This window comes from Peromyscus eremicus, chromosome 5 (assembly GCF_949786415.1).
Source record: "Peromyscus eremicus chromosome 5, PerEre_H2_v1, whole genome shotgun sequence".
Classification (NCBI taxonomy): domain Eukaryota; kingdom Metazoa; phylum Chordata; class Mammalia; order Rodentia; family Cricetidae; genus Peromyscus; species Peromyscus eremicus.
Genome location: NC_081420.1, coordinates 40071272 through 40097267, shown reverse-complemented (window position 1 = coordinate 40097267; position 25996 = coordinate 40071272). Strand labels below are relative to the sequence as shown.

At 41.7% G+C, this 25996-nt stretch overlaps 1 protein-coding gene, 1 long non-coding RNA gene, 2 other non-coding genes and 1 pseudogene across 9 annotated transcripts in view; 1 reads left to right on the top strand and 4 right to left on the bottom strand.

Moving 5' to 3' along the window:
* The window catches only part of LOC131911349 (uncharacterized), a 42679-nt gene extending 33841 nt beyond the window's left edge, over nucleotides 1-8838 (bottom strand). For all 3 annotated transcript variants that reach the window (XR_009379343.1, XR_009379342.1, XR_009379341.1), the window contains exons 1-2: nucleotides 8751-8838; nucleotides 3037-3135 (exon numbers count right to left, since the gene is read on the bottom strand). This is a non-coding gene — a long non-coding RNA (uncharacterized LOC131911349). The remainder of the gene's footprint in view (nucleotides 1-3036; nucleotides 3136-8750) is intronic.
* Trnad-guc (transfer RNA aspartic acid (anticodon GUC)) lies at nucleotides 2878-2949 on the bottom strand. Its single transcript has one exon. It is a non-coding gene; the product is annotated as a tRNA-Asp (tRNA).
* Nucleotides 3452-3533, bottom strand: Trnas-aga (transfer RNA serine (anticodon AGA)). The gene has a single exon. It is a non-coding gene; the product is annotated as a tRNA-Ser (tRNA).
* On the top strand, nucleotides 8305-25719 carry Znf184 (zinc finger protein 184). Of its 4 annotated transcripts, none has more exons than XM_059263326.1 (6): nucleotides 8305-8713; nucleotides 9201-9405; nucleotides 10726-10793; nucleotides 14045-14171; nucleotides 14675-14770; nucleotides 23360-25719. In XM_059263326.1, the coding sequence occupies exons 2-6, from the start codon at nucleotides 9399-9401 to the stop codon at nucleotides 25309-25311; spliced, it is 2250 nt and encodes a 749-aa protein (XP_059119309.1). In that variant the 5' UTR covers nucleotides 8305-8713; nucleotides 9201-9398; the 3' UTR covers nucleotides 25312-25719. The 4 variants fall into 4 exon arrangements, with proteins under 4 accessions (XP_059119309.1, XP_059119310.1, XP_059119308.1 ...); XM_059263327.1 differs by lacking the exon at nucleotides 8305-8713 and adding an exon at nucleotides 8733-8818; XM_059263325.1 differs by lacking the exon at nucleotides 8305-8713 and adding an exon at nucleotides 8871-9036.
* Nucleotides 21745-23156, bottom strand: LOC131910331 (elongation factor Tu, mitochondrial-like; annotated as a pseudogene).
* Nucleotides 25720-25996: the final 277 nt, after the last annotated feature.

Sequence of the window (25996 nt, the reverse complement as noted above, 5' to 3'; positions counted from 1 at the left end):
CCTCTTTCTGCAAGAGGTCTTTTGTTGGTTGCTTGTTTTTGGTTTTGAGATGGTCTCATGGCCTCAAACTGCCTCTGCCTCCCCAATTCTAGGATTAATGGCATGCGCTACCGTGTCTAACTGCCAGAGACCTACTTCCGCAGGGAGGTTCAGGTCCTGTAGAGGATGTGTGGAGTCGGCAGGGAGATAGAGGGAGGAGATGGACACAAACTGAGGGTGAATCAGGTGGCTGCCAGCAGCCTTTAATTGAGGAAAGATTACACCTTTTATACTGTTTAGTTGCACATAGGATTAAACTCGAGACAAGGGGCTTGTGAGCTTTAATTCCAGCACCAGGGAGGCAGAGCCAGGCGGATCTCTGTGAGTTCGAGGACAGCCTGGTCTATAGAATGAGAACGCTGGCACTTTGTCAAGCAGCAATGGTTGCCATGTGGTTCACACCACCTATCCCTGCAATAAGGCTTTAATCTTCGTCTTGTCAGTTTTCTTTCTACGATAAACACTGCTTTTTAAGCTCACTCTTCCATCTTCGAGACAGAAGAACCCTGAGTGCAGCCACTGGCTGAGTCAATGTTTTGTGTGACCCTGAGCATCCAGCACTCTTGAAATGAAAGCCTTTGCCCTCAAGGACATTCTGTCTTCTCCCATCTGGTCATGACATTTAAAGTGAACTACGTATGGGTGCTGTAGTCGTTAGTCATAGCATGTCTCACTTCTGTGACCTACAGTCTTGACAAGCACATAACATTTTAGTGAACTTTCTAAAGCAGCACAGGTCACAGTAAACACCTTGGGACTGACAAGTTTGAGTGAGTCCAGCAGACCAGTTTGGTGCTCTTTAGTGTCCGGCCTGTGGTTGATTGAGAGAAATATTCGTTTGATGTATGTTGAAAATAGATGACTCAGAGTGCAGAGTCCGAATAGCAAGAATTGTGGACAACTTTGGACAGTTTGGTCCTATGACTAATGGGTGCCAAACAGATACAGAACAGAATAAAACAGAGAATGCTCCAACAGCAATTCACATTTCTCAAGCAAGTTTCAGAACTTGCTGCTGTTGGACTGGTACACCTTGAAAACCAATGTTCCATGGCATACTATACCTTCTAGATGTGAAATTAGCCAAACAGTCTTTGTTCCCGTATATTCTCAGAAAATCCCACTGTATCCATGACAATGCTTTTGAACACAATAACACAATGGGAAACACCTTATTTGCACATTGGGAAACTTTAGGTAGGTCACACCTAGAACCCTAACAGCAAAGGTGTCAGGAAAATGTTTCTAATTTCTAGTCCAGGAGGACTCACTTGAAGGTGGAAATGGATGATTTCATGCCAGTCTATATGCTGTGCAGACACTGAGCCTAAAATGTTCTTCCAAAAGGGCCTCTTCTCAAATATTTCCAAATGTCAGTGTTGCCCAGAGTGTAGGCGGAGCAACACCATGATTGGAAGAAGACTCTACTGTGACACCAGTTTATCAACCGTTTCCCCCAGGAGGTTCTCTCTCTGCTAGGCTTCTTATTGTGTATAGTTGGTTTCTTGTTCACAATGTAGTCTTGGCTGGTTCGCAGTTTGTGCTTTGTAGACCAGGCTGACCTGGAACTCATAGATACTCTTGTCTCTGGCCAGGGTTGAAGGCATTGAAGGTGTGCACTACCACCCTCAGCGCTTAAAGTTCTTAAGAGCTGGCAAGATAACTTACAGAGCAAGGGCACCTGCCACCCAAGCCGAAAGATCTGAGTTCGATCCCCAGAAGACAACATACCCTTCTCAAACTGTCCTCTGGCCTCCACATGCATACTGTAACATGGAGTGGATTTTAAAAATTAACAAAGGTTTGTTGTAACTCATTAGTTATAAAAATTCAGACAGAAATGTTTCAATGCAGAGAATTCCTGAATATCGTTCATAACATCCCTCTTGTCAACATACTTAGCATATTATCATATTTTCTTTTCTCTCTCATGCTCTGATAGACATGTATATATTTTCTGAACTATTTGAGGTAGTTTGAAGATACTTACCCTTTAATACATACGTATTTTTTATATGCATTCATTGCCTTAAAACATTGATATATAGGCATTGAACAATGAACACAAGTAGGAACTAACAATGACATAATAATCAACAGACTTTATCCAGATTTTACCAATTGTCCCCCAGATGACCTGTATATCGAGAGAAAAAGGTCCAGATCATGTACAGCTTTCAGCTGTGGAACATGCAGTTTTCGTGTTTTGTTATATTGCCACTGTTAAAAGAATACGACTCAGCTATTTTGTAGAATGTTTCTTAGTTTGTCTGATGTTTCCTACAATAGGCTACACATTTTTGCCAGGAATATCAAGATTGTGGCATTGGGCTCTGTTAGTACATATGCTCAGGAGGTACATGCCATTTACTGGTCCAACACAGACTAATCTCTTGGTTACTGTATTTATCTATCTCTTAGTAGAGTTTAGCTAATGTGTAGCTAATCCTTGTGATTTCTATAGCTTACTGTTTTGTAGTACTTCTTTAGTTTTGAAGAATTCTATGAAAGAAAGAAAGAAAGAGAGAAGAAAGAAAGAAAGAAAGAGAGAGAGAGAGAAAGAGAGAGAGAAAGAAAGAAAGAGAAAGAGAGAGAGAAAGAAAGAAAGAAGGAAGGAAGGAAAGAAGGAAGGAAGGAAGGAAAGAGAGAGAGAGAGAGAGAGAGAGAGAAAGAAAGAAAGAAAGAAAGAAAGAAAGAAAGAAAGAAAGAAAGAAAGAAAGAAAGAAAGAAAGAAAGAAAGAAAGAAAGAAAGAAAGAAAGAAAGAAAGAAAGAAATTAGTTAACTATGAGAGAGTTAAAAGTTTTTGAAGGGGCCCTTTATTTAAAAGTTGATATGCTCTCCCCGTCGGGGAATCGAACCCCGGTCTCCCGCGTGACAGGCGGGGATACTCACCACTATACTAACGAGGAAGAGATGAGAGCTGGCTCTCAGGGACTGTACAGGAAGTTTTGGAGGTTCCTGCAGCCTACGTGCGTGCTTGTGTTTCTGGTACTTACCACGCACCACGCGACTCGGCCCGGGTGCCTAGTATAGCTTGTTCGCTGCGCACGCTACCTGAGCTGCGCCTGCGTGATGGGACGGCAGGCGCCAAGAGCCTGAAATAGAAAAAAGAAAACCAAAGTCCTGTTTCACTGCCTTTGTTGTGCACTAGTTCCTGTGGAATTACAAACAATCGAGTCCCTGACTCTTCAAACTAAGCATATTGTGAGACCGGAAATGAGGTCTGGACCCGGATCCGTGCTTCCCTGAGGAGGAAGAGTCAGCGGAGAATGTGCCACCTAAAAAAACAGAAAACTGAGTACTGGAGAACCTGTCGCTGAACTCATGGAGGAGACAGAAGAGAGAAGTGCTAGACGGGAAAATCCTCGTGCTGGAGTAAATAGGGAAATTAAATTCGGATTTAAAATGTCCCGTAGTCGGCAGGATTCGAACCTGCGCGGGGAGACCCCAATGGATTTCTAGTCCATCGCCTTAACCACTCGGCCACGACTACATGAACGAGTCCTTATACTTGAAATCCATAAAGGTAAATCCTCGTACCTTCTATGAAGCAAGATTGAAAGAAAAAGCAGTTTGCCAGATTTGCAAAAGAGGAAGAGAACCCTTCAAAGCGTAAGGGAGATACTAAAGGCTGGAATCTCTTTATATCCTCGGAATGGAGAGGGTGCCAAGAGGAGCCCTAACAGCGTCTTCGGACAACTGGAGGTTTCACTTCCCTCACCAGAACCCAGGTGACCTCACAAAGTACTGTTAGGCCAAGTGTGGTGGCTCATTCCTGTGTCCCAGCCCTGGTATTGAGGCAAGACTTTGGGGTCAACCTGGCTATATGGTGTACATACATGTTTTGTCTAAACAAAAATCAAGTGCAATCAGACTTCGTTAACCCAGGGCTAGGTACTGCTATTTTTCTGACCCCTTAATCAAACATCCGATTTTAATAATTTACAGAAAGCATTAAAAGGGTATTAAAAAAGACTTAAGCCCAATATAAAAATAACATTCTCCATTCTTTAGAGAATGCTAAACAGGTGGGCGATGGGGGTGCCTGCCTTTAATCCCAGCACTTCGGAGGCAGAAACAGGAGGCTATCTGAGTTCAAAGGCCAGCCTGGTCTACAGAGTTCGTTCCAGGACAGAAGAAACCCTGGCTTTAAAAAAAGGAAAGAAAAAAAAAAAAAAAAAAAAAGCTCAACAGTACCCTGGGGGAGAGTTGGGTCTCCCAACTGTCTCACTTGGAATTCTCGGCTAAATATTTAAATTCTCTTTTCCACCCAACAGTATAACACAGCCAACCAAATGCCTGTTCCTTCATCAAAAGGATCACCATCCCCTCAGCTTCTAATCACCTGTCCTCCGTTTCTGACCTTACAGGAAGCACCTTTAACACTCATATATTTCTACATGAACAGACTTGGGGAGAGAAGCACAGTTTTAGATTTATAGAAAAAAAAAATCAGTGGAAAATACAGTTCCAGTATACTCCATTTCTCCTCGTCCCTCAATTTCCTTATTGTTAACATCTTGTTTTCCTATGGCACATTTGTTATCATTGATAAGCCAGTAACAGCAAATTACTATTAACACTGCAGTTTACATTAGGGCTTGCTCAATGCTGTACATTCTTTGGCATTAGTATTTGTCAAAAACTATTATATGTTTCAACCCCCTCCCCTTGCTCAACCTTCTCCCAAAATCCCTGGCAGTCAGTGGTTTTTACTTGCTCTTCGCTTTTTTATTTTTAATGTTATATAGATGGAATCATGCTGTATGCAGCTTTTTTATTTTTAATGTTATATAGATGGAATCATGCTGTATGCAGCCTTTTTTATTTTTAATGGTATATAGATGGAATCATGCTGTATGCACCCTTTTTCAGAGTGACTCATTTTACTCAGTAACATCCATTTGATGCCCCCCCCCTTTGGTAGCTTGGTAACTTATTTCTGTTAATTGCTGAATAATATTCCACTAACCATATATCCAACAGTTTGTTCATTCTTGTCCTGTTACTACAAACATACACAGAAGATACACAGAAGTGTTCTTTTGATGTCAGTTTTCTATTCCTTTGAGGAGTAGAATTATTGGATAGAAGTTAATAGTATGAATAGTTTTTATAAGAAATTGCCAAACTGTCCTCCAAAATGGATTTATCAGTTTGCATTCCTGCTGTCAGGGAAGGAGAGAGAGGTCCTCTTGTCCCACTTTCTTGTCAATGTCCTAGATCTTGAGCATTCTGGTCATGGTATACCCTTGTTTTAATACACATTTCCCTGAAACTAAGATGTAGAGTTCTTTTCAAATCTCTGTATTCTGTAAATATCTTTGCTGAGGTGTTTAAAGTTTTGGGGTTTGTTATTGAGCATTGTTAAGAATAAACCTATTTTTATTTTGGTGCTAGACTACACAAAAACTACCACTGTCCCTCTGGTGCAAATTGTTAGGAGAATTCCTGCAGAGCTGCAGCTGGTTTGATTCTGGAGTGTTAGCATCTAGCTGTGATCTGCCTTTTGTGATTGCTTCTGTCTTAAGTCCCATCTGAGAATTTCCTAGGGGTTCAAAGCCTATGCAAACTTGGTTGAGAGACAACCCAGACAACTGTAGTATTCCTTAACTGAGAATGTGCATTTGGCATTGTCCCTTTGTGGGGTGTGGGGCGTTTACCCACCAAACCCACAGCTCCCCAGAGTTTTCTTGAGTGTGAGCAGCAGGAAATATTAGATAGAAGGATTTATATTGCGGAGAATATCTCGGAGATAAACAGATAGAAAATAAAGGATAGCCTCGAGGGGGCCTTGAACCTATTCCAACGGCCCGACTGGCTCTGCCCCAGGGTGTTTATAGAGACGCCAAGGGGTGGAGCAAAAGACCTCCTCCCCCAGCACGGCCAAGTGCAGACCATCTCAGACACCTGCACTCAGGCCCGTGGTCCTATTCATCCTCTATGCGGACCTGCTGGGTAAAGCCACGAGGAACCTGAAAACGGGTTCCCACAGTGGGGCTAACTTAGATAAGAGGTTTTGGTATACGGAATTGACTGGCTACAGGTGTGAATTGTTTAACAATAAAAGGGCCCTTTGCTAAGCTACAGTGAGTCAGTCTGGAGAGACTGGTCCCCCTGCCGCTGGAAAGGCTAATTTCATCTTTAAGGTGCCTCTGTGTCTTGATCGCATGGACCCGCTTGAACCCTCCCCTGATATACAACAAATACTTTAATAGTATTTTCAAGTGTTTTCAAATACCATCTCCCAGTCTGGATTTTTCATTCTAGTCTTCGCCTTTGACTCTCGTTCTGTTGGTGACAATATGTAATCTCTTAGACGGCTGTAGCTCTCTGTCATGCTCCCCACTTCCATCCAAGCCAGCACTAGACCTTAATGGACACAGCATCCACCTTTTCAAAACAATTTAGTTTAAATTATACAACTCAAGAATCCTTCTAGCTCCTACTCATCATCAAATTCCAAAGTCACTTTCATATTTCCAGGTTTTTATTTCAGCAGAACCCCATTTCCAGGACTAAAATCTGTGTGGTGGTGTTCCTAGCCAGCAAACAAGGAAGCTAATGTTATAAGTCTGGTCTGAAGCACTCTTCACCCATGACTGTAGTCTCCCTTGTGGAGATGAAGTGTATCCTGAGTTTAAGAACACTGGCTATGTGTGTGGCTCCTTGGTAGAGCGCCTCCCTGGCATGCTTGAGGCACTAGGTTCCACCCTAGTGCGAGCAGAACAAAACGTGACTTTCATATTAAAACACTTCATAGACAACTAGATTGTTGCTGTTGAAAAAAGTTTAAGGTGACAAGAGAGGAAAAGTCCAATAACCAAAAACTTAGAGACTATGAGCAGCCAGGGTTTTTGGGTTTTTTTGTTTTTTTTTGTTTTTTTTATCTTTCTTACATTACACTAGAGAAACAATGAAAACAAAGTTTTTAGTGAAAATTCGTGACCCACGAATTTCATGTTACCCAAGTTGTCTCCCATATTTAAAGCCTCAGAAATAAAAAAAAACAAAAACACATTTATTCCTGAAAAGGCCTTAGGTAAACTCCTTTCAATTTCTTCACTTGCCCACCAACTATTCATAATAATCCAGCAGTCCTTTTTGTTGTCCATGTGACCTCAAGCAAGTTACTCAATCTATTTGTTACTTAATTTCCATTGACGTAAAGTAGGAACAATTAGAGAAAAGTATATCCACTTAATTGCTTTAAGAATTAACTTACTAGATGCAAGGCACTTGGAGTCCTTGCTTGGCACACAGGAAGTGTTGACAGCTGGTTTTAATCTGATCCCTGCTTCCTGACTATTATGATGAACACGTTGACTTTCTGTCTTCTGTCCTTCGTGTCTATTCCTTTCTTTTACTCAATTTCAATTTTCTTTGAAATCATAGAGATACTTCTAAAGAGTATCCTCTACTGTTCCTCACCAGCAGTTCAATTTTCTCAAATATGCCTCCAATAGTTGCCACACTTTAAAATATGCCTTTTGGGGGCTGGAGAGACGGTTCAGAAGTTTCTAGTAACCATGTCCAGTGTTAGGGTTCTGGAGAAGCTCTACAAAAGACCACCATCCAAATATGCAATCAACAAGAATGTTCTTTATTCCAGCATGCTGGAGCGGACCATCCTACAAAAAGGCAAAATGTCAACGACCCCTAGAGAAGTGCATAAGCTCCTTTTAAGCACAGATAAGGGGAGTTCCTAGGGCTGTTAGGTCATTTTAGATATGATTGGCTTAAGCAAGTGGCAATCATATTAGTATGTTCTGATTGGCCAGGGCTAGTTAGGGCTCGTCAGGGCTACAGTTTTCCATTTTTGGGCAAGTCTGGACTAATCCTAGGGTTTCTCCTTATTTGGTTATTTGCTGACTGGCACAGGCCTGGCCTGGCCTGCCACATGTAGTATCAGGCCTCCTTGTCCTTGTTGTTGGGGGTGTTAGAGATTGATTGTCCTTTGTAGCTCTTTCAGAAACTGCTTGTTCAGTCTGGGAAACTGAAATTGAGGCCTGATCTCTGAGAGAAGACTGAACAGAGAGCATTAAAATACTGTACCACCACCTCCTTCCGTTTTCTTTAGCATTTAAAAAAATGTGGGACGTTTTTCGAAGACATAAAAACAATTCAATGGGTAATGACAGATATTTTCAAAATGACAAAAATCATATAAAGAATAATGCAGGCCAGGTAATAAAAGTAGGGCTGAATGGTGAAATGTATGCTTGTGTTTTGAAATTCTCAGTGTGGGAGGTCTTGACCCTTGGGAGGTGGAGAAAGTGGATCAGGAATTCAAGGCCAGCTACATCTATATAGCAAGTTCGAGGCCATCCTGAGGAGCATGAGACCCTGCCCCAAGATCTCCGAACCAAAACTCTGCAGGTGTGTGTATCTGTCTTTGTTCCAAAGACTAGTATATGACTACCTCTGCTCACAATCCAAGCAATCAGACGCAAATAGTAGGTAAGTGCAACCTCCGGACCCACCAAGTGGGACGGAAACATTTGTGGAAGCCTGGGAAAAGTAATTCAGAAACCCTGCGTGTTGCATTCTGGGAAATGTGGTCCTTCGTACTCCCCGATGTGGCGCGCGCGTGTGTTGGAGGGAGGAGGAAAGAAAGGGGAGCGTCTGCCCGACCGGAAGTGACCGCTAAACCGACTGTGGGCGTGGAAAGAGGTGGGTATCTGGCCAGTTCCCCGGCGTAGGCTCCTACCTTTAGGTTTGTTGACCATGCCACGCGATCCAGGATCCTAACGAGTGCGTCACTAGACAGGAGTCCAGGTATCACCATGGCAACCGCCAGGCCCCAGGGAGTGTGACGTCACCTTGCAGGCCGGCGTAAGGCGGCCTGCGCGGGAGGAAGCCGCGTTGCTAGGGAAGGGGGCGCGCCTCCCCTCTTTGATGGCGGGGCCGCCGGTTCCCCAAGGCTTTGTTCCTTTGTTCTGGGCCGGGCCAGCTGAGCTGCAGGGCAGCGTGCCCTCTGGTGTGCCCCGCAACAGGTGTGTCTGGCCGCGGGCCGGGGAAGTAGCAGGTCGCGCACCGGTGGAGAGCGCCTGGTCAGACTCGAGGTGGAGCTCTGCCTAGCAGAGCTGCGCCCTCCCTTTCCACGGTGTGTTTCGGTGTAGTAATCCAGTCCTCTCCTGTGCTCTCCGCTCTTGGGCAGGACCTCCTGGCCGCTCGGCATGAGTCTGAGGTGCACTGTAAGACGTGTGCTGCGGACTGCATCCTGTGCCCTGTAAGCCAACCTCGGAGGGCATAAGGCACCCACCCTGGAAGGGGAGCGGGACATTCAAGCCCCAGACTGAAGCTGCCTGGGTATCCACGTGTCCAAGTTCTAGCGGAACACAGTAGAGCTCCTGAGATGGCAGGTAATGGGGACTACCGGGGCAGAACTGAGAGGTGGGAGGAGGAAGCAATGTGGCTAGGGGTAAAAGAAACCTAATTACATCATCCAAAGAGACGGGAAGAGTTAATTCTGTCTCCTGGACGTGAGAATTTGAAAAGGAACAACAGTTCAGAATATCTGATCCTCTTGATATTTTTCTTTATTTCATTTTAGAATAATAAATTGTTGTAGTCAGAAAAAAAAGTAGTGTTCTATCTCTTCAATGCAAAGATAAGTTTTGAAATATCTTGCAGACAGCAATTTTTCGAGCTTGTGCCGGTGCGAGTGTGGCCTTAAACTCGCCATTGGGTGCAAACAACATAGTTGTTTTTTTGTTCCTTTTACCAAAAGTGCCTGTTCTTGTGATCTTAAAAGCACTAGAGACTGTCCGTTCTTTCACAGTGCCAATCTGACCTGTGAATTCAGCTGTTAGAACTCCCCAGTTCTAGTTCGAGTAGCCTGGCCTCATTTCCTTTGATAGGTCCATGTAAGAACTCTAGACTTCTGAGAAGCCTTTTTCCTAGTTAGCACGTTTCTTACATTGTAGTGCCTAAAAAAAATATAGTTCTTTAAATGTTATTTAAAAAATGCCTGGCCGGGCGGTGGTGGCGCACGCCTTTAATCCCAGCACTCGGGAGGCAGAGCCAGGCGGATCTCTGTGAGTTCGAGGCTAGCCTGGTCTACAGAGTGAGTCCCAGGAAAGGCGCAAAGCTACACAGAGAAACCCTGTCTCGAAAAACAAAACAAAACAAACAAAAAATGCCTGAGAGTATAATATGTTACTATTTTTCCCTCAAAATATTTTGTTAAAATTTTTTTAGATTGATTTTTATTTTATGTGTACGAATGCTTACCTTCCATTAGGTATGCATGGTTGCACGGTGTGTACATTGTGTGTGCCACTAAACTCCCAGAGTTCCGCAAGTCCTTGCTTCCTTAGTGCCGGGGTTAAAGGCACACACCTTCATCTCCTGCTGTTGACTGACATTTTATGGGTAGCAGAGAAAAGGCAGCAGGAATGTCTTGCCCCACTTAATGAGGACCTCAGATTTAGCTGTATGAACTGTGTGAGTAGTTAAGTATCAAGAGACAAAGCTGAATCTTAAAGCAGTGTTTTGTTTTTTCCCCCCTGAGCCTACTCAGGACAGTACAGAGGCCTCAGCTGAATCTTTTTGGGGGGCTGAGGGATTCAGACATAAAGGAAGGAGAGACATGGTTGTTATTTCCAGGAAGAAAAATGAGTTTTTCTCTATTGCTGGGAACAACAGACTAGTCAGATTCACCCTGGCCTCTTCCTCCTTAGGCCTGTCCTTTGCCGACTCCGCCAGTCTCCATGAGGGACATCCTCTACTTCCATCAACTAGTTTTCGGGTAAGTTGAGATTTTCTTAAGTGCCTTGTTGTAGAGTATTATTTTAAGGTGTGTTACTTTTGTTTATGTTGCATTTGTTTAACTCTGTGAAGCTGTGTTGCTGTGCCTGTCTAGAACACCTGATGGTCTAATATAGAGCTGAACGGCAAATAGTGAGTCAGGAGAGAGAAATAGGTGGGGCTGGCAGGCAGAGAGGATAAGTAGAAGGAGAAATCTGGGGAAAGAGAAGCAGTAGCCAGAGAAAGAGAAGGACTCAGGGGCCAGCTACACAGCAAGCCAAAGAGTAAGAGTAAGATTTACAGAGGTAAGAGAATGGGAAAAGCTCAGAGGCAAAGGGAAGATAGATAATTTAAGAAAAGTTGGCAAGAAACAAGCCAAGCTAAGGTCAGGTATTCATAATTAAGAATAAGCCTCCATGTGTGATTTATTTGGGAATTGGGTGGTGGGCCCCCCAAAAGAGCCGAAAAACAACACCATGTCACTTCTCAGAATAATGTGTCTTTTATTGTGAGGTCTGTTTACCCCCAAATCATCATTGGCAAGTCTTTCTGGGCTCTCATCTGTCTTGTGATCTCATCTGGATCCTGCTCTGCCTCTCCAGTTTCAAGGATGCATGCACCATTTACCTCTTACCTAGTATCTTGTAACACTACTGGGCTGAGGGGAAAAGTAGCACAACATTTACTTCACTTGAATAGAGTAAAATGGCCAATAAAAATCAAAACAAGCATGGAAGACGAAATGAGTGCTGTAGATCTGAGGGAATGTGTGGTTTGCAAGGGACAGAGAGTTACATGGACGATGTGGAATTGTACCCTCTGAAGGACAAGTGACATTTGAATATTGGAGTGAGAAGCCGAGTACAGGTATGGAGAGAGTTATGAGCAGAGGTGTGCAGGTAAGCACTGCTAACAGCCACAGATTCAGAAAGATTTGGAGGAGCTGGCTTATTTTGGAAAATTGAATTCAGTCAGAATATGAAAGATCTTGAATATCTAATGAGAAATGTGAGGCTTTATTCTCTAGGTCATCTTTGAGCCATATTAGATTTTAATGTAGGAAAAATGACCTGATAAAGTTGGGAAAATGTATCTTCTTGAGAACTTAGACAAAAGAAAGAATGAATGAGAGAGAAAGAATTTTTCCACAGGCCTTAATGAACCTTAGAGCCTTCCTTCTTCGGGTTTCCTATGCTCACTCAGGCCACACATCCTAGTTCTGCCCAATTTCAACTTAAGGACTTGTAGCATCACTTTTTTTATTGAGGAATATTGTGACAATAAACTGTATGCATTTAAAATATATTGTCATTCTTCTGTATTCTAGAGGAATTGGTTCTAGGACCCCTAACAGATTCCAAAGCATGTAGATCCTCAAATCCCTCACTTAGACGGCACAATATTTGCATATAACCTGTCCACATCCTCCTGTGTACGTTAGTCATCCTAGATACTTATCTAATAAACTGTGAATACTGTGCAAATACAGTATATGCAGTTGTTTTACTGTATTTAGGGAGTAGTGACAAGAACAATATCTGTGCATGTTCTTTGAATATATTTAATCTACAGTTGGTTGAATCTACAGATGTAGAGGCCAACTGTAATTGCATAAGTTTTAACATACATGGAAGTTCATAAAACCATCATCATGTTCTAAGTAGTTAGTGAACATATCTATAGTCAGAAGATATATTTTGTGTGGCTTGAATCCTTTTAAATTTAGTGATTCATTTGACTTTTCTTTGGTTAGAATATGAGCCATCTTATGAATGATCAGAGAGTACTGTAAAGGAAGGTAAAGTTGCTCATATTGGGTGAAGTGTTCAATACATATGTTAGTTTCCTATTGTTACTATAATTAATTATAGAAGCTTAGTTTGCTCAAAACCATAGAAGCAAAAAAATCCAAAATGAAGCTGGGATTAGTGGCACAGGCCTTTAATCTCCCAGCACTTAGGAGACAGAAGCCAGCCAGGATTATATAGCAGGGCCATCTCTCAAACCAGCGACTCCACAATATATAGTCTTTAAGCCAACAGGAATATTTGGGTATATTTTAAAGATGTAAAGATCTCACTTAAATTTTTTTTTTTTGCCAAGTTAATTGTAATGGTATGATGTAGTGATTAAGATCGATTGTATCTTAATTAATTTGAACAATGCTTAATCCTATGCAGCTCTTAAACACGTAGGCCTATTTTGAGCTGTTGTTTTCTTACTGGACTTTATTCTGTAACATGACACTGTTTCAGTTGCTTTATACTTTGGTGTCCTTTGCAATGTAACAGGGCAGCTGGGTGTGGTGGCACATGCATTTAGTCCCAGCACTGCGGAGGCAGAGGCAGGCTGATCTCTGAGCTTGAGGCCAGTCTGGCCTACAAAACGAGTTCCAGGACAGCCAAGGTTGTCACACAGAGAAACTCTGTCTCAACAACCCCCAACAACAACAAGCTGTAATAGGACAAGTCTCCTCATCCATCCCATGTTGTCATAAAGTTGTTGGATATTCCTGCACATTATAGATAGTAAAAATGTTATTGATGATAGCAGTTATTAATATTCGCTGTCTTAGAACTCAGAGGTAAGGAAGAACAAGGACAGTATTGGCCAATAATGCCTGAGCACTTACTTGGATGCCTGAGTTAAGCACTTTACAGGGAAAAAAGGTTTGCTTTTGGTTTTTGGTGCTGAGGATTGAACCTACAGCCTTGCCCATGCTCTGCAGTGAGCTACATTACCACCCTCTACATAGAACATTTATTTTATTCTTAATAACAATCCTATGGGTATTATGTAGATGGATTTTTCTTTGGGCCGTCAGCTCACAAATAATGACATGGAGACTTATTAATTATGAAGACTTGGCCTTAGCTTCGGTTTGTCCCATAGCTCTTATAACTTAAATTAACCCATTTGTGTTCATCTATTGTTCTGTCACGTGGCTCATCCCCTCATCTCTCCATGCTGCCCATGCTGCTTCCTCCGTATCTGGCTGGCGATTCTGCCTGCAAGTCCTGCCTGTACCTCCTGCCTAGCTATCCGCCATTCAGCTTCTTATTACACCATCACAGCAATTAATTTTCACACAGTGTGCAAATATCACACAACCTACTATTTTAAATTTTTCCAAAAGTGGACATCCTAGTGACATGCTAGTATCACTTTAGTTTATCACCTGTCTTGCTTCTATGGATATTGTTAATTTTACCAATTTCCTAAGGCTAAGCAATAGAATACTTGATGTTTTAGGAATCAGTGACCTTTAAGGATGTGGTTGTGAACTTCACCCAGGAAGAATGGAAACACCTGGATCCTATACAGAGAGATTTGTTCAGAGATGTGACGTTGGAAAATTATACACACCTGGTCTCTATAGGTGAGGGTGATGCCCCCAAGTTAAGATGAGGATGTGGGGTGAGGGTGTATACCTGGTGTCTGTAGGTAAGGGTAACCCTAAATTTATATGGTGTGGGAGGCAAATGCACACCTCATCTCTGTAGGTAAGGGCAGCCCGAAGTTTTGATGGAGTGTAGGGAGGAGGGTACATACCTGGTCTCTGTAGTGAGGGTGACCCCAAATTAGATGAGATGTGGGAAGCCCATTATCTCTTGGGCTTAGATGTGATTGACATCTAAGTTTAGAAACCAACAATTTTAAATTTTGGGAGTTTCTCCTCATTATTAAGTGGAACAGCAGACTAATCTTCCTCTCTTGAGATCAGCCTCTCAGTTGCCCCATTGTTTATGACAGTTGACATGCTATTCATCGCACCAGATTTTTCCCATGTGGAATATCTTAGAAACAGAGTGGTGAGATTACATTCTGATCCAGTGCTTTTTCCTTATTGCAGACAGATTCCTTTTTTTCCCCTCTGAGCAGGACTCCAGGTTTCCAAACCTGATGTGATTTCCCAGCTGGAACAAGGGACAGAGCCATGGATTGAGGAGTCATGCATTCCTGTTGCTTCCATGGAAGGTAAGTAGTGTGTGACAACAGAGGACTGCTCTCTGCAGGGGCCAGCCTGGTGAGAAGTGACTCTGTGTAGATGTGCACCCAGAGCATCACCTGTGGAGAGATGACATTCCCTTTCACATTCTCTTTAGAGGAGGCATCCTTCCTGATTGTTGTCTTCTCAAACAGAGCTCGGCACTCCCTCTTCCCACTTTCTTTTGATCCAGGATTGTCCCCTCACTCTGTTTTCGGCTTTCAAATGGAAACACATGATATCCCCAGATGCTTTCACTCAACACTGGCTGGCCATCATCCAGTCTCTTTTCTTTGTCCCCAACCAAACTAAAATAAAAGTGAGTTCCACACCTGCAGCTTTTTTTTTTTTTTTTTTTTTTTTTTTTAAAGCACATACTCCCTTCTTACTCTAATGCATAGTTTCATATTCTGGCACTTTATCATTCTGTCCTTGAGATTCTGGATAATTCTGAATAATAATCTTCTAAGTCATCAGTTTCCAAACTGCACAAGGAATTTCTTCAAGGTCCTGACTCTGGAATAACCTAGTCACTCTGTTTATTGCTGTACTATTCACAATAGCCTAGATGCCCATGAACCCAGGAATAGATGAAGAAAAGGTGATACATCTACACTGGAATTTTATTCAGCCATAGAGAAAAATGAAATCATAGCCAGGAAGTAGTGGTAGCCTTTAATCCCAGCATTCGGGAGGCAGAGGCAGGCAGATCTCTGTGAGTTTGAGGCCAGCCTGGTCAAGAGCAAGTTCTGGGACAGCCAAAGCTTTTACACAGAGAAACCCTGTCTAGAAAAACTAAAAAGAAAAAAAAAGGGGGGGGGGGAATAAAATTGACATTTGCAGCACCATTATGTTCTTTGTATCCTAAGTTTTTTCAGGACTCTCATGGCAAAGAGATGTTGAGCTTTGTCCAATGCCTTTTCTGCATTTATTGAGGTGATCATGTGATTTTTGTCCTTAGTCTATTTACGTCTTATTTTATTTACAGATATGTATATATTGAATCAGCCTTGCATCCCTAGGGTAAAAAACTGTGGTGGTTATGTATGATCTTAATGTGTTCTTGAATTTGGCTACCAGGTATTTGGTGCAAGTTTTTGTTCCTGTATTAGTCTATACTTTGTTGTTGTTTTGACTTTATCTGGTTTTGATATCAGAGTAATACTAGCTTTGTAAAATGAATTTGGTGTATTTCCCTCCTTTTCTTTTTTTGTGAAACAGTTTGAGAAGTATAGGTATTAGCTCTTCCTTCAAAGTTTGGAAGAATTCAGCAATAAACTCATTTTGCCCTGGACTTCTCTTTGTGGGGAGACTTTTAATTACTGTTTCAATATTGTTACTGTTACGGGTCTGCAAACATTGCTTACATCTTGGTTTAATTTTGCTAACTCACATATATTTAGGAATCTATCCTTTCGCTAAGATTTTCTAGCTCTTTTGAATATATTTTCAATGTATTCCCTAATTATCCTCTGGATTTCATTGGTGTCTTTTGTAAGCAGTTCCTTTTGAATCTCTAATTTTGCAAAGGTGCATCTTCTGTTCCTTTTGTTGGTTTGGCCTAAGATTGTCAATCTATTTATCTCTTCAAGGAACTAACTCTTTGACTTTATGCATTGTCCTTTTAAGTCCCCGTTTCATTATTTTCAGCCCTATGCATTATTTCTAGTCATGTGCTTTTGGGTTTGGCTTATGTCCAGTTTGCTTTCTATACCTGTGATAAACATCATGACCAAAAACAACTTGGGAAGGAAAAAGGTTTTTTGGCTTAAACTTCCTGGTCATAGTCCATTATTGAGAAGCCAAGGCCAGGACTCAAAACCGTATAGGAACCTAGAGACAGAAACTGAAGCAGAGACCATAGAGGAACACTGCTTACTGCCTTGCTTGCCATAGCTCACGCTGCTTGCTTGTTACTACAACCTAGGACCACCTGCCCAAAGGTGGCACCATCCACAGTGGGCTGGGCCCTCCCAGTTAATATTAATCAAGAAAATGCCCCCCACAGACCTGCCTACAGGCCAATCTGATCCAGTCAGTTCCTCAGATGAAGTTTCACTTCCCAGATTATTCTAGTTTATATCAAGCTGACAAAAAACTACTACAGCTTGTTGTTTTTTGTTTCTTTGTTTATTTTTTAATTTAATCTTATTATTTTTTCTAGAACCTTGAAGTTGGGAGCAGGAGAGATGGCCTAGGGGTTAAGAGAGCTTGATGCTCCTCCAGTCTACCCAAGTTCAGTTCCTAATAGCTTCGTAGGGTAGCTCACAACCACCTTGACTCCAGATCCAAGGAATTTGATATCTCTGTCCTCTTTGGGCACAGGCACCCATGTACATATGTTCACACACATAATTTTTAAAATTAATGTCTGTGTGTGTTTAACACTGAGATATATCATTAGATTGCTTGCTGTTTGTCTTATTTTTTCTTTTTTAATTATGTGTAGGTGTGAATGTCAGCATGTGGGTATGCACATGTGAAACCCACACCTCTGGTTCTTTTTTTTTAGGGGGCAGTGGTTAATGTATGCACATACAGCTATAAACTTAAGAATTACCTTAGCTTCTGGTAAATTGTGCTATCATTTTCTTTTGAGTCTAGGAAGTTCTTTATTTCCTCCCTGATTTCTTCAATGACCCCACTGTTCATTCACATGTATCTTGTTCAGTCTCCAAGAATTTGTATTGTTTCTGTGGCTTCTCTTGTTGATGGTTTCCAATTTTATTCCATTATGACCTGATGAGATACAATGAATTAATTTTGATCCTTTTGTATTTATTAAGGCTTGCTTGTGGTCTCTAAGATGATTTCAAGGGCTGCTGAGAAGAGTATGCGTTCTATATCTGATGGGTAGAATGTTGTGCAGATATCTAATTCCAACTGATACATGGTATAATTTAGCTCTGAAGTTTCTTTGGTGATTTTTAATTTGGAAGACATCTAAAGGTGAGTATGGATTATTGAAATGTTTCAGTATTTCTATATGAAGACCTTTCTGGCCTTTCATGCCTTTCAGTATTTGTTACATTAAATTGGGAACCCAAACATTTGTTATATCTCCTTAATAAATTGTCCCCTTTGTTAATATGCAGTGGCCTTCTTTATCTATTCTGACTAGTTTCAGTTTGAGATCTACTTTATCCAATATCAGAATAGTTATGCTAGCTTAATGTAAGTTTGCATTTGCTTAGCCAGTGGTGATGGTGATGGTGCATGCCTTGAATCCCAGCACTGGGGCAGAGGCAGGTTGATTTCTGAGTTTAAGGCCAACCTCATCTACAGAGCAAGTTAAAAGTTTGCATTTGTCTGGTAGGTTGATTTCCATTCTTTGGAATCTGTTTATGAGTGCCTTTGAAGGGAAAGTGTGTTTCTAATATACAACAAATAGTTGGATCTTGTTTTGTAATCCAGTCAGTTGTGTTATTATATTGGTGAGTTGAGGCCGTTTGCATCTGAAGTTACTATTGAAGAGTTTGCAGTGTCCTATGGTTTTGTTGGTTGTTTTGGTTGACTAGATTATTGCTATAGTTCTTTTCTTTGTTCCTTACCAGTGGTAGGAGTTTTCTGGTTTACTGTGTTAGGCATGCTAGATTTGTTCCTGGCTCCCATTTACGTATCTATTCTTGTCATGAAAAAATGTATTCTCTCATATGCTCTTCTTGGGCTGTTTCCCCTTTTCTTGCATACTGTATCCCTTGAAGTGTGCTCTGCAGTGTCATAATTGCCTTAGGTTGCACTTTGTCTTAGTCAGGGTTCCATTGCTGTGAAGAGACACCATGACCAGGGCAGCTCTCATAAAGGAAACATTTAATTGGGGCTGACTTACAGTTCCAGAGGTCTAGTCCATTATTATCCTGGCAGAACATGGTGGTGTGCAGGCAGACATGGTGCTGGTGAAAGAGCTGAGAGTCCTAGTCTTGATCCTCAGGCAACAGGAAGTAAACTGAACTAGGCGTAGTTTGAGCATAGGAAACCTCAAAGCCCACCTCCACAGTGACACATTTCCTCCAACAAAGCCACACCTACTTCAACAAAGTCACACTTCCTAATAGTGCCCATCCCCTATGAGCTGATGGGGGCCAATTACATTCAAACTACCACATGCTTGTCTTGAAATGTTTGAAAAGATAACTTTTCTGAGGATAACAATTTTTTAATTTTTAATTTTATTATTTTGTGTGTATGGGTGTTTGCCTCCATGTATACATGTATATCTGTCACCACATTCATGCACTGCCCCTGGAATTCAGATGAAAGCATTGGATCTTCGGAACTGGAGTTTAAGACAGTTGTGAGCCTCCATGTGGGTTCTGGGAATCAAACCCAGCACTCTGGAAGAACAGCCAGTGTTTGTAACCATTGAGCTATCTCCAGCCTCAACAATCTCTTTTTTTTTTTAATGTGTATGATTGTTTTGCCAGCATGTATGTATGTGCATCATTTGTGTGTCTGGTGCCCACACGGCCTGAAGCTCAGAAGAGAGTGTCAAAACCTTGGAACTGGAGTTACTGATGGTTGTGAGCCACCATGTGGCTGTTAGGAACTGAACCTGGGTCCTTTGCAAGAGCAACAAGTTTTTTTAACCACTGACTCACCTTTCCAGCCCCAAGGTAACAATCTTAGTGGTTAATTTACTTCCAGGGTTTGAACTATCAACTTACTTTTCTGGCTTTTTGGGTTGTCAATGAGAGATCTGATGTTATTCTGATATTTCTCTGATGTATGTGGGTTGGTATTTTCCCCACATAATACAGTTTTAATTTTTTTTATTTATTTATTTATTTATTTATTTATTTATTTATTTATTTATTTATTTATTTTTGTAATTTTGACATCTTGACTATCTCATGTTGTTTATGTCTATCTGTAGTTCTATATGCTTGTTGTGTATGGATGTTCTTTTTTCTCCCCCTTGTAGGTTTAGATAATTTTATGCTATAATTTCATTAAATTGTGCCTTTAGAATTTATCTCAGTTCCTTTTCCAGATTCTTAGGTTTTGTCTATGGAACTTATCCCAGAGTTCTTGGCAGATTTGTTTATGCTCATTAATTTTCCTTTTTATCTTTGTCTGAATGTATAATTGTCTCAATCTTGACCTTCATCTCTGAAATTTATTACTCTGCTTGGTATTACCTATTAATATACTTTCTACTTTAGTTTTTAGAAATACTATTTATTCATTTGTGGTGTGTGTGTGTGTGTGTGTGTGTGTGTGTGTGTGTGTATGTGACTGTTTTGCCTACATGTATGTTTCTTTACCACATGCAGGCCTGGTGCCCACAGAGGTCAGAAGAGGGTGTTAGATCCTCTGGAACAGGAGTTTCAGGCAATTGTGAGCCACTCTGTGGGTGTTGGAAGCAAACCCAGGTCTACTGCAAGAACAGTAAGTGGTCTTAACTGAGCTGCTTCTCCAGCCCCCAGTTGCCTCCTTCTTGAGGATGTCTTAGAGACCTGTAATCCTGATGTGTGTTTTATCTCACTGGTCTGCTTGTTTTTTTGCAGCTTGGTTATCAACGTCCTTAATTACTTCTCCACATACAAGGTATAGGAATATGTTGGTCAGTGCCCATAGATTTTTGTATGTAGAAAAGAATAGATTGCTTTTGTGAGAGGTGTGGTAGTAATCAGCATGCTTTCTAGAACTTTCTCTAATCCTTTATTCTTTTCCTAGATAATTCTCTTGATCATTGAATAGAGTATGTGACATTGTGTGGACATTGGTTGTGGTCGATGTCACTTTGCCTTCATATGTTTCATGCTTGTGATTGGTTATCAAGCACTTTTCTCTTTCTTAACAGCACAAGACTCTGTGTTCTTTTTCTTAACAGTACAAGACTCTGTGCTTCACCCTACAGTACATCCAGAAGATATTCTTTGTTGCATTTCCTTTATTTGTGTGTTGGCCAGGAGTGCATGTGTTTGTGTGGAGGTCAGAGGCCAACTTGCAGTAGTCCGTTCTCTCCTTCTATGTGGGTCATGGGGATTGACTCATTGTCAGGCCCAGCAGCAGCAGGCACCTTCACTGACAAAGCCATTCCAAGCAGCCTCAGATGTTCTTTGTGATCATTTGCTATACAAACCTATTTCCCTGGGTACCATTCCTCTTGGTGAACACATGCATCTGAAACACATTGCTAAAGCTGTGCTGCAGTGACTGTGATTGCTGAAGTTCTGCCACTATGAAGCTGCCTGCACTGCTGCCCACTGTCCATTATCTATGGAGATATGGGGAGGAGATAGTGGGCAGCATGAGGTCTGCCATTCTGTTCATGCTCATGGTGGTTGTGACTGGACTTACAATGCACTGTCTTTTCTTACCGTCGTCCTGTTACCAGTGGAACTGGAGGATGTTTTCTTTTATCCTGTCATCCTTGAGGGTCTTCCTCACCGGTCCTGTTCTCATATGTATTCCTGTGGCTTCAAGTGTTTTCTTTCCTCTCCAGCTGAAATTTTGTATCTTACACATAAACATCCTATTATAATGCTGCTTCTGGCATCTCCCACTCCTATACCCATATAATCCTCCATTTCTTTTTGCCAAATTCCAAAATGGTAGACTTGAATTTGTTATCTTTCCTACCATAAATTATTTCCTCTCCTATTTACAACTCTTAATTTTTAGCAAAGATGGAATTCTTACTTCTGATTTCCAGGCTAACAGTCACAAATCTTAGTTAAGTCTCTCCTGTTTGTTTGGAGTTTACATCAGCATTCTTAAAATTTTGCTTTGTTGCTCATTAATGAGGAATTTCAATTCATACTGCGTCTTTCAGAGTCAGTCCTTTTCTTTGTACCCTTAGTGGTCTCTGGTTACCTTTTTTCCCCCTAAGTTCATGGAATGGTTTATTTGCCTACATTACCTGGCAGTCCACTTCTTGTGAGCAGATGTGTTCATTGTACTCATTCTTGGACGAAGCTTGTGTCCACAGGAAGGAACACTGACCAGGGCAGTCCTAAGCTCAAGAACCTGAGCAGAAATTCAGCTCATTTCCATTTGAGATTCTGTTCTCCTTTGTCATGGCAGGTGTTTCTGTGATGGGGACAGTGCCAGTGGCCTAGTTGCGATCCTGCAAGGTGCAGTGCTGGCCTTTCTCTAAGAACGTGGGCTGCCACAAGCATAGGCTGAGCATAGGTCCTCTCCAGGCATGGCAGGTCCCTTCTCTGGAGGCAAGATAACATGATAGGCCATGCCCCAAGTCAGGGAGAACATGACAGGCATAAAATGAGACACAGAAGGTTTGTGGTGGTCACCCTCCCCCTTACTGAGGATGTAAACATGGGCCTCCACCCTTTGGTGGCTTTGGGTAGAAGAGCCTGGCTGAACTATGACCAAACCATGCTCCGATCCTCCTGCCTGTCTGTACCTTAGACCAGAGCACCCATGTTATCCCCTGCCTCAGTCCTCTCCAAGCTCTTATGGAATGTCTCAATACCCATCATCACAGTGCGAATGTCCTTGTTATATCCCAACAACTCACACACATCTCCCTTCTTCAAAATACCGTGCTCTAATGTACCTGTCACCACTGTATCCCAGCCAGGAATAGAGTAGACTGACTCTATGGGTAGCAGAAAGTGTTTCTCCAGGTCCCAGGTGAGCACCAGGATGTAAGCATCCACAGCATCCAGCAACTTTTACACTGACTTCACACCTAGCTCAGAATCACATTCCACAAGGGCACAGAGAGCACAGAGCCTGTAATGACTGGAGTCCCTGCTCCTTCATAGCCAAACTAGGTGAACAGCTTCTGGCTCTCCACCTATGTTATCTCCCACCATCTCTGAGTTCTGCATAGTGTCTGCCTTTTTCATGTACACCACGGCATGCTTGGCCCCAATCTGTTTAGCCATTGTGCTCTTGCATCTGGGGTATGGGACCATCATCTGCCATCACCACCAGAGTCATATGCTTTAAGTGATCCTCCATGCTTGGGGAAGTCTTTGTGGGCAGAGGAGCAGGCAGGAGTACTGGATTCCACATGGGCTGCACTGATAGTGATACCTAAAACTCTCCTCTGAGACACTGTCTGTGTCCTCATCTTCTTGAACTTAGCTCTACCTCCTTCAGCTGGAATTTTTGTGATGATTATGGTCAGGGTAGTCTTACCTGGGATTCCATGTGGCCAGTGCTACTCACATTCACATGGGGTTTGTCATGCACGAAGGTCTTCAGAGCCTTCAGTGACTGCAGCCAACCTTGTAGCAGTGGGGTCAGGCTGACACTTAGGCCACTGGAGCAAGGTGTCACTTGCAAGAAGGAGGGGGCCACCAGTGTGGTAGTACTGCTTCAGTCTTCCAGGTACTGAGATTAAAAGTGTGTAACACCACAACCAGCTCACCTCTTAAATTTAACTATCACCTTAAATGTCATTTTTATTGGTCCTTAGAGATCATCTATAAAATTGAAGTAAACAATCTTTTTCCAGTTTCGGTTTATTTTCCTTAGCTCTTTCCACTTTCTCACCAAATAATAAGGTTATATATTTGAGAACCCTGAAAAGATTAGATAGTCTCCAACAAGGGCAGTTTCCTTTTGCTCTGTTCAGAAAATACTGGCATTTTATTTTCTTTCAGACTGGAAGATAAGACCTGAGAATAGTGTTTCACTCCTAGAACTTGACATCTCTAAAGAACATCTGTCTTCAGAGGCAGTAGTAAACAGCTGCAAAAGGGATGATTCTTACAGCTCCAGTGTCTTAGAAACATGGAAATCTGATGGGAGTTTAGAGAACCTTCGGGCAAACCAACAAACTCGGTCAAGGAAAGTAAAAGTAACTGAGAAAACGGCACTCACTTGTGAGAACAGTCTTGGTGTGAGTTCAAGCCTTGTAACACAAACAGAAGTAGTTCTAGAACAAACTTCACTCAAAACAAGAGCCAAGCAGAATTCACACCCCATCAAAAAAGAGAAGCTGTGTAAGTGCAATGAATGTGGAAAAGCTTTTACTTATTGTTCCGCTCTCATTCGTCATCAAAGAACACATACTGGAGAAAAACCCTATAAATGTAATGAATGTAACAAAGCTTTCAGTCGAAGTGAAAACCTTATAAATCATCAAAGAATTCATACAGGAGATAAACCATACAAATGTGACCAGTGTGGAAAGGGTTTCATTGAGGGTCCATCTCTCACTCAACATCAAAGAATTCATACTGGAGAAAAGCCCTATAAATGTGATGAATGTGGGAAAGCCTTTAGTCAGAGGACCCATCTTGTTCAGCATCAGAGAATTCACACTGGTGAGAAACCATATACTTGTAATGACTGTGGAAAATCCTTTAGCCAGAGAGGTCACTTTATGGAACACCAGAAAATTCATACAGGAGAAAAACCTTTCAAATGTGAAGAATGTGAAAAAACCTTCACCAGGAGTACACACCTTACTCAACATCAAAAAATTCATACTGGAGAGAAAACCTATAAGTGTAATGAGTGTGGGAAGGCTTTCAATGGGCCTTCAACATTTATCCGTCACCATATGATTCATACAGGAGAAAAGCCTTATGAATGCAATGAATGTGGAAAAGCCTTCAGTCAGCACTCAAACCTGACTCAACATCAAAAAACACACACCGGTGAAAAACCCTATGATTGTGCCGAATGTGGAAAATCCTTTAGTTACTGGTCATCCCTTGCTCAACATCTGAAAATTCATACAGGAGAAAAGCCCTACAAATGTGGTGATTGTGGAAAGGCCTTCATTTACTGCTCATCCCTTACTCAGCATCGGAGAATTCACACTCGAGAAAAACCCTTTGAGTGCAGTGAGTGTGGAAAGGCTTTCAGTTATCTGTCAAACCTTAATCAGCATCAGAAAACTCACACCCAGGAGAAAGCCTATGAATGTAAGGAATGTGGGAAAGCCTTTATTCGGAGTTCATCTCTTGCTAAGCATGAAAGAATTCATACTGGAGAGAAGCCTTATCAATGTCATGAATGTGGGAAAACCTTCAGCTATGGCTCATCACTTATTCAGCATAAGAAAATCCATACTGGTGAAAGACCTTACAAGTGTAATGAATGTGGGAGAGCCTTTAGCCAGAAAATACACCTTACACAACACAAAAGAATTCATACAGGAGCAAAGCCGTATGCATGTCCCAAGTGTGGTAAGACCTTTCGACACTGTTCATCTCTTGCACAACATCAAAAAACTCACACAGAAGAAAAACCCTACCAGTGTAACAAATGTGAAAAATCCTTTAGCCAGAACTCCCATCTGACTCAGCATCAGCGAATTCACACGGGAGAGAAGCCCTATAAGTACAGTGAATGTGACAAATCCTTTACCCAGAGCATGCACCTAAGTGAACATCAGAGTACTCACACTGGAGAGAAACGTTACAACTGTAATGAATGCCCAAAGACTTTTAGCCAGGACACATACCTTATTCAGCATCAGAAGAGTCACTCAGGGGAGAAGCTCTTTGGGTGTGATGACTGTGGAAAAGCCTTCAGGTTTCGCTCTGCTCTCACCAAACACCAGAGACTGCACCCTGGCATAGCTGCTCTGGGAACATCATAAATATAGCTGCTGTATTCTTCGGTTTTTAGTGATGAATCAGAGCGGGGTGAGGAACTCCTTAAGGTATTTTAAATTTTTCCTATCTCATGATGAGATAGTCCATTGGGCTGAACTAGGCCTACTTTAAGTTTCTTTTGTGAATGAGGTGAAACAAAAGATTGAACGATGATTTGCAAGGTAGCTTGGAGTTTTATACTCAGTTTTGTATATTTACAATATATTCTTAAATAGTTGCACTATTCATCCACATTTTGTCTTGGATCTACAATATGTGTGGGTTTTTGCATGTTTTGCTAGGAGAAATTTGTATTTCGGTAACTAAGAATTTGTTTTGCTCCTGTTCTAATGCATTTAACGTTATTCAGGTAACTGGTCCTTAAATAAAAATAATTACAAAATACAATCAAACTCAATTGCCTGTGACTATTAAAATTTGTCAGCAGGTTCATTGGTGTGTACCTGTATTTCCAGCTGCTTAGGCTGAAGGGGAGGGTCACAGGCCCTGGAGTCTAAAGTAGACTGGACAGTACAATGAATTCTCATCTCAAAAACCAATATTTCCTCTTTTAGCTTTAAAATAATTTGTTCTAGGAGTCACAGCTAGAGAGGTCTGCTCCTACAATGTGTGGTACACCTGGTTGCCCATGGTGTCTTGGTTGGGGTTGCAATAACAAATAGTATGGTT

Excerpts from the sequence above, each read along its gene's own strand:
- Znf184 (XM_059263326.1), top strand. Across the intron at positions 10,794-14,044 it reads TTCCATCAACTAGTTTTCGG|GAATCAGTGACCTTTAAGGA; the intron begins GTAAGTTGAGAT and ends TTGATGTTTTAG. Across the intron at positions 14,172-14,674 it reads TACACACCTGGTCTCTATAG|GACTCCAGGTTTCCAAACCT; the intron begins GTGAGGGTGATG and ends CCCTCTGAGCAG.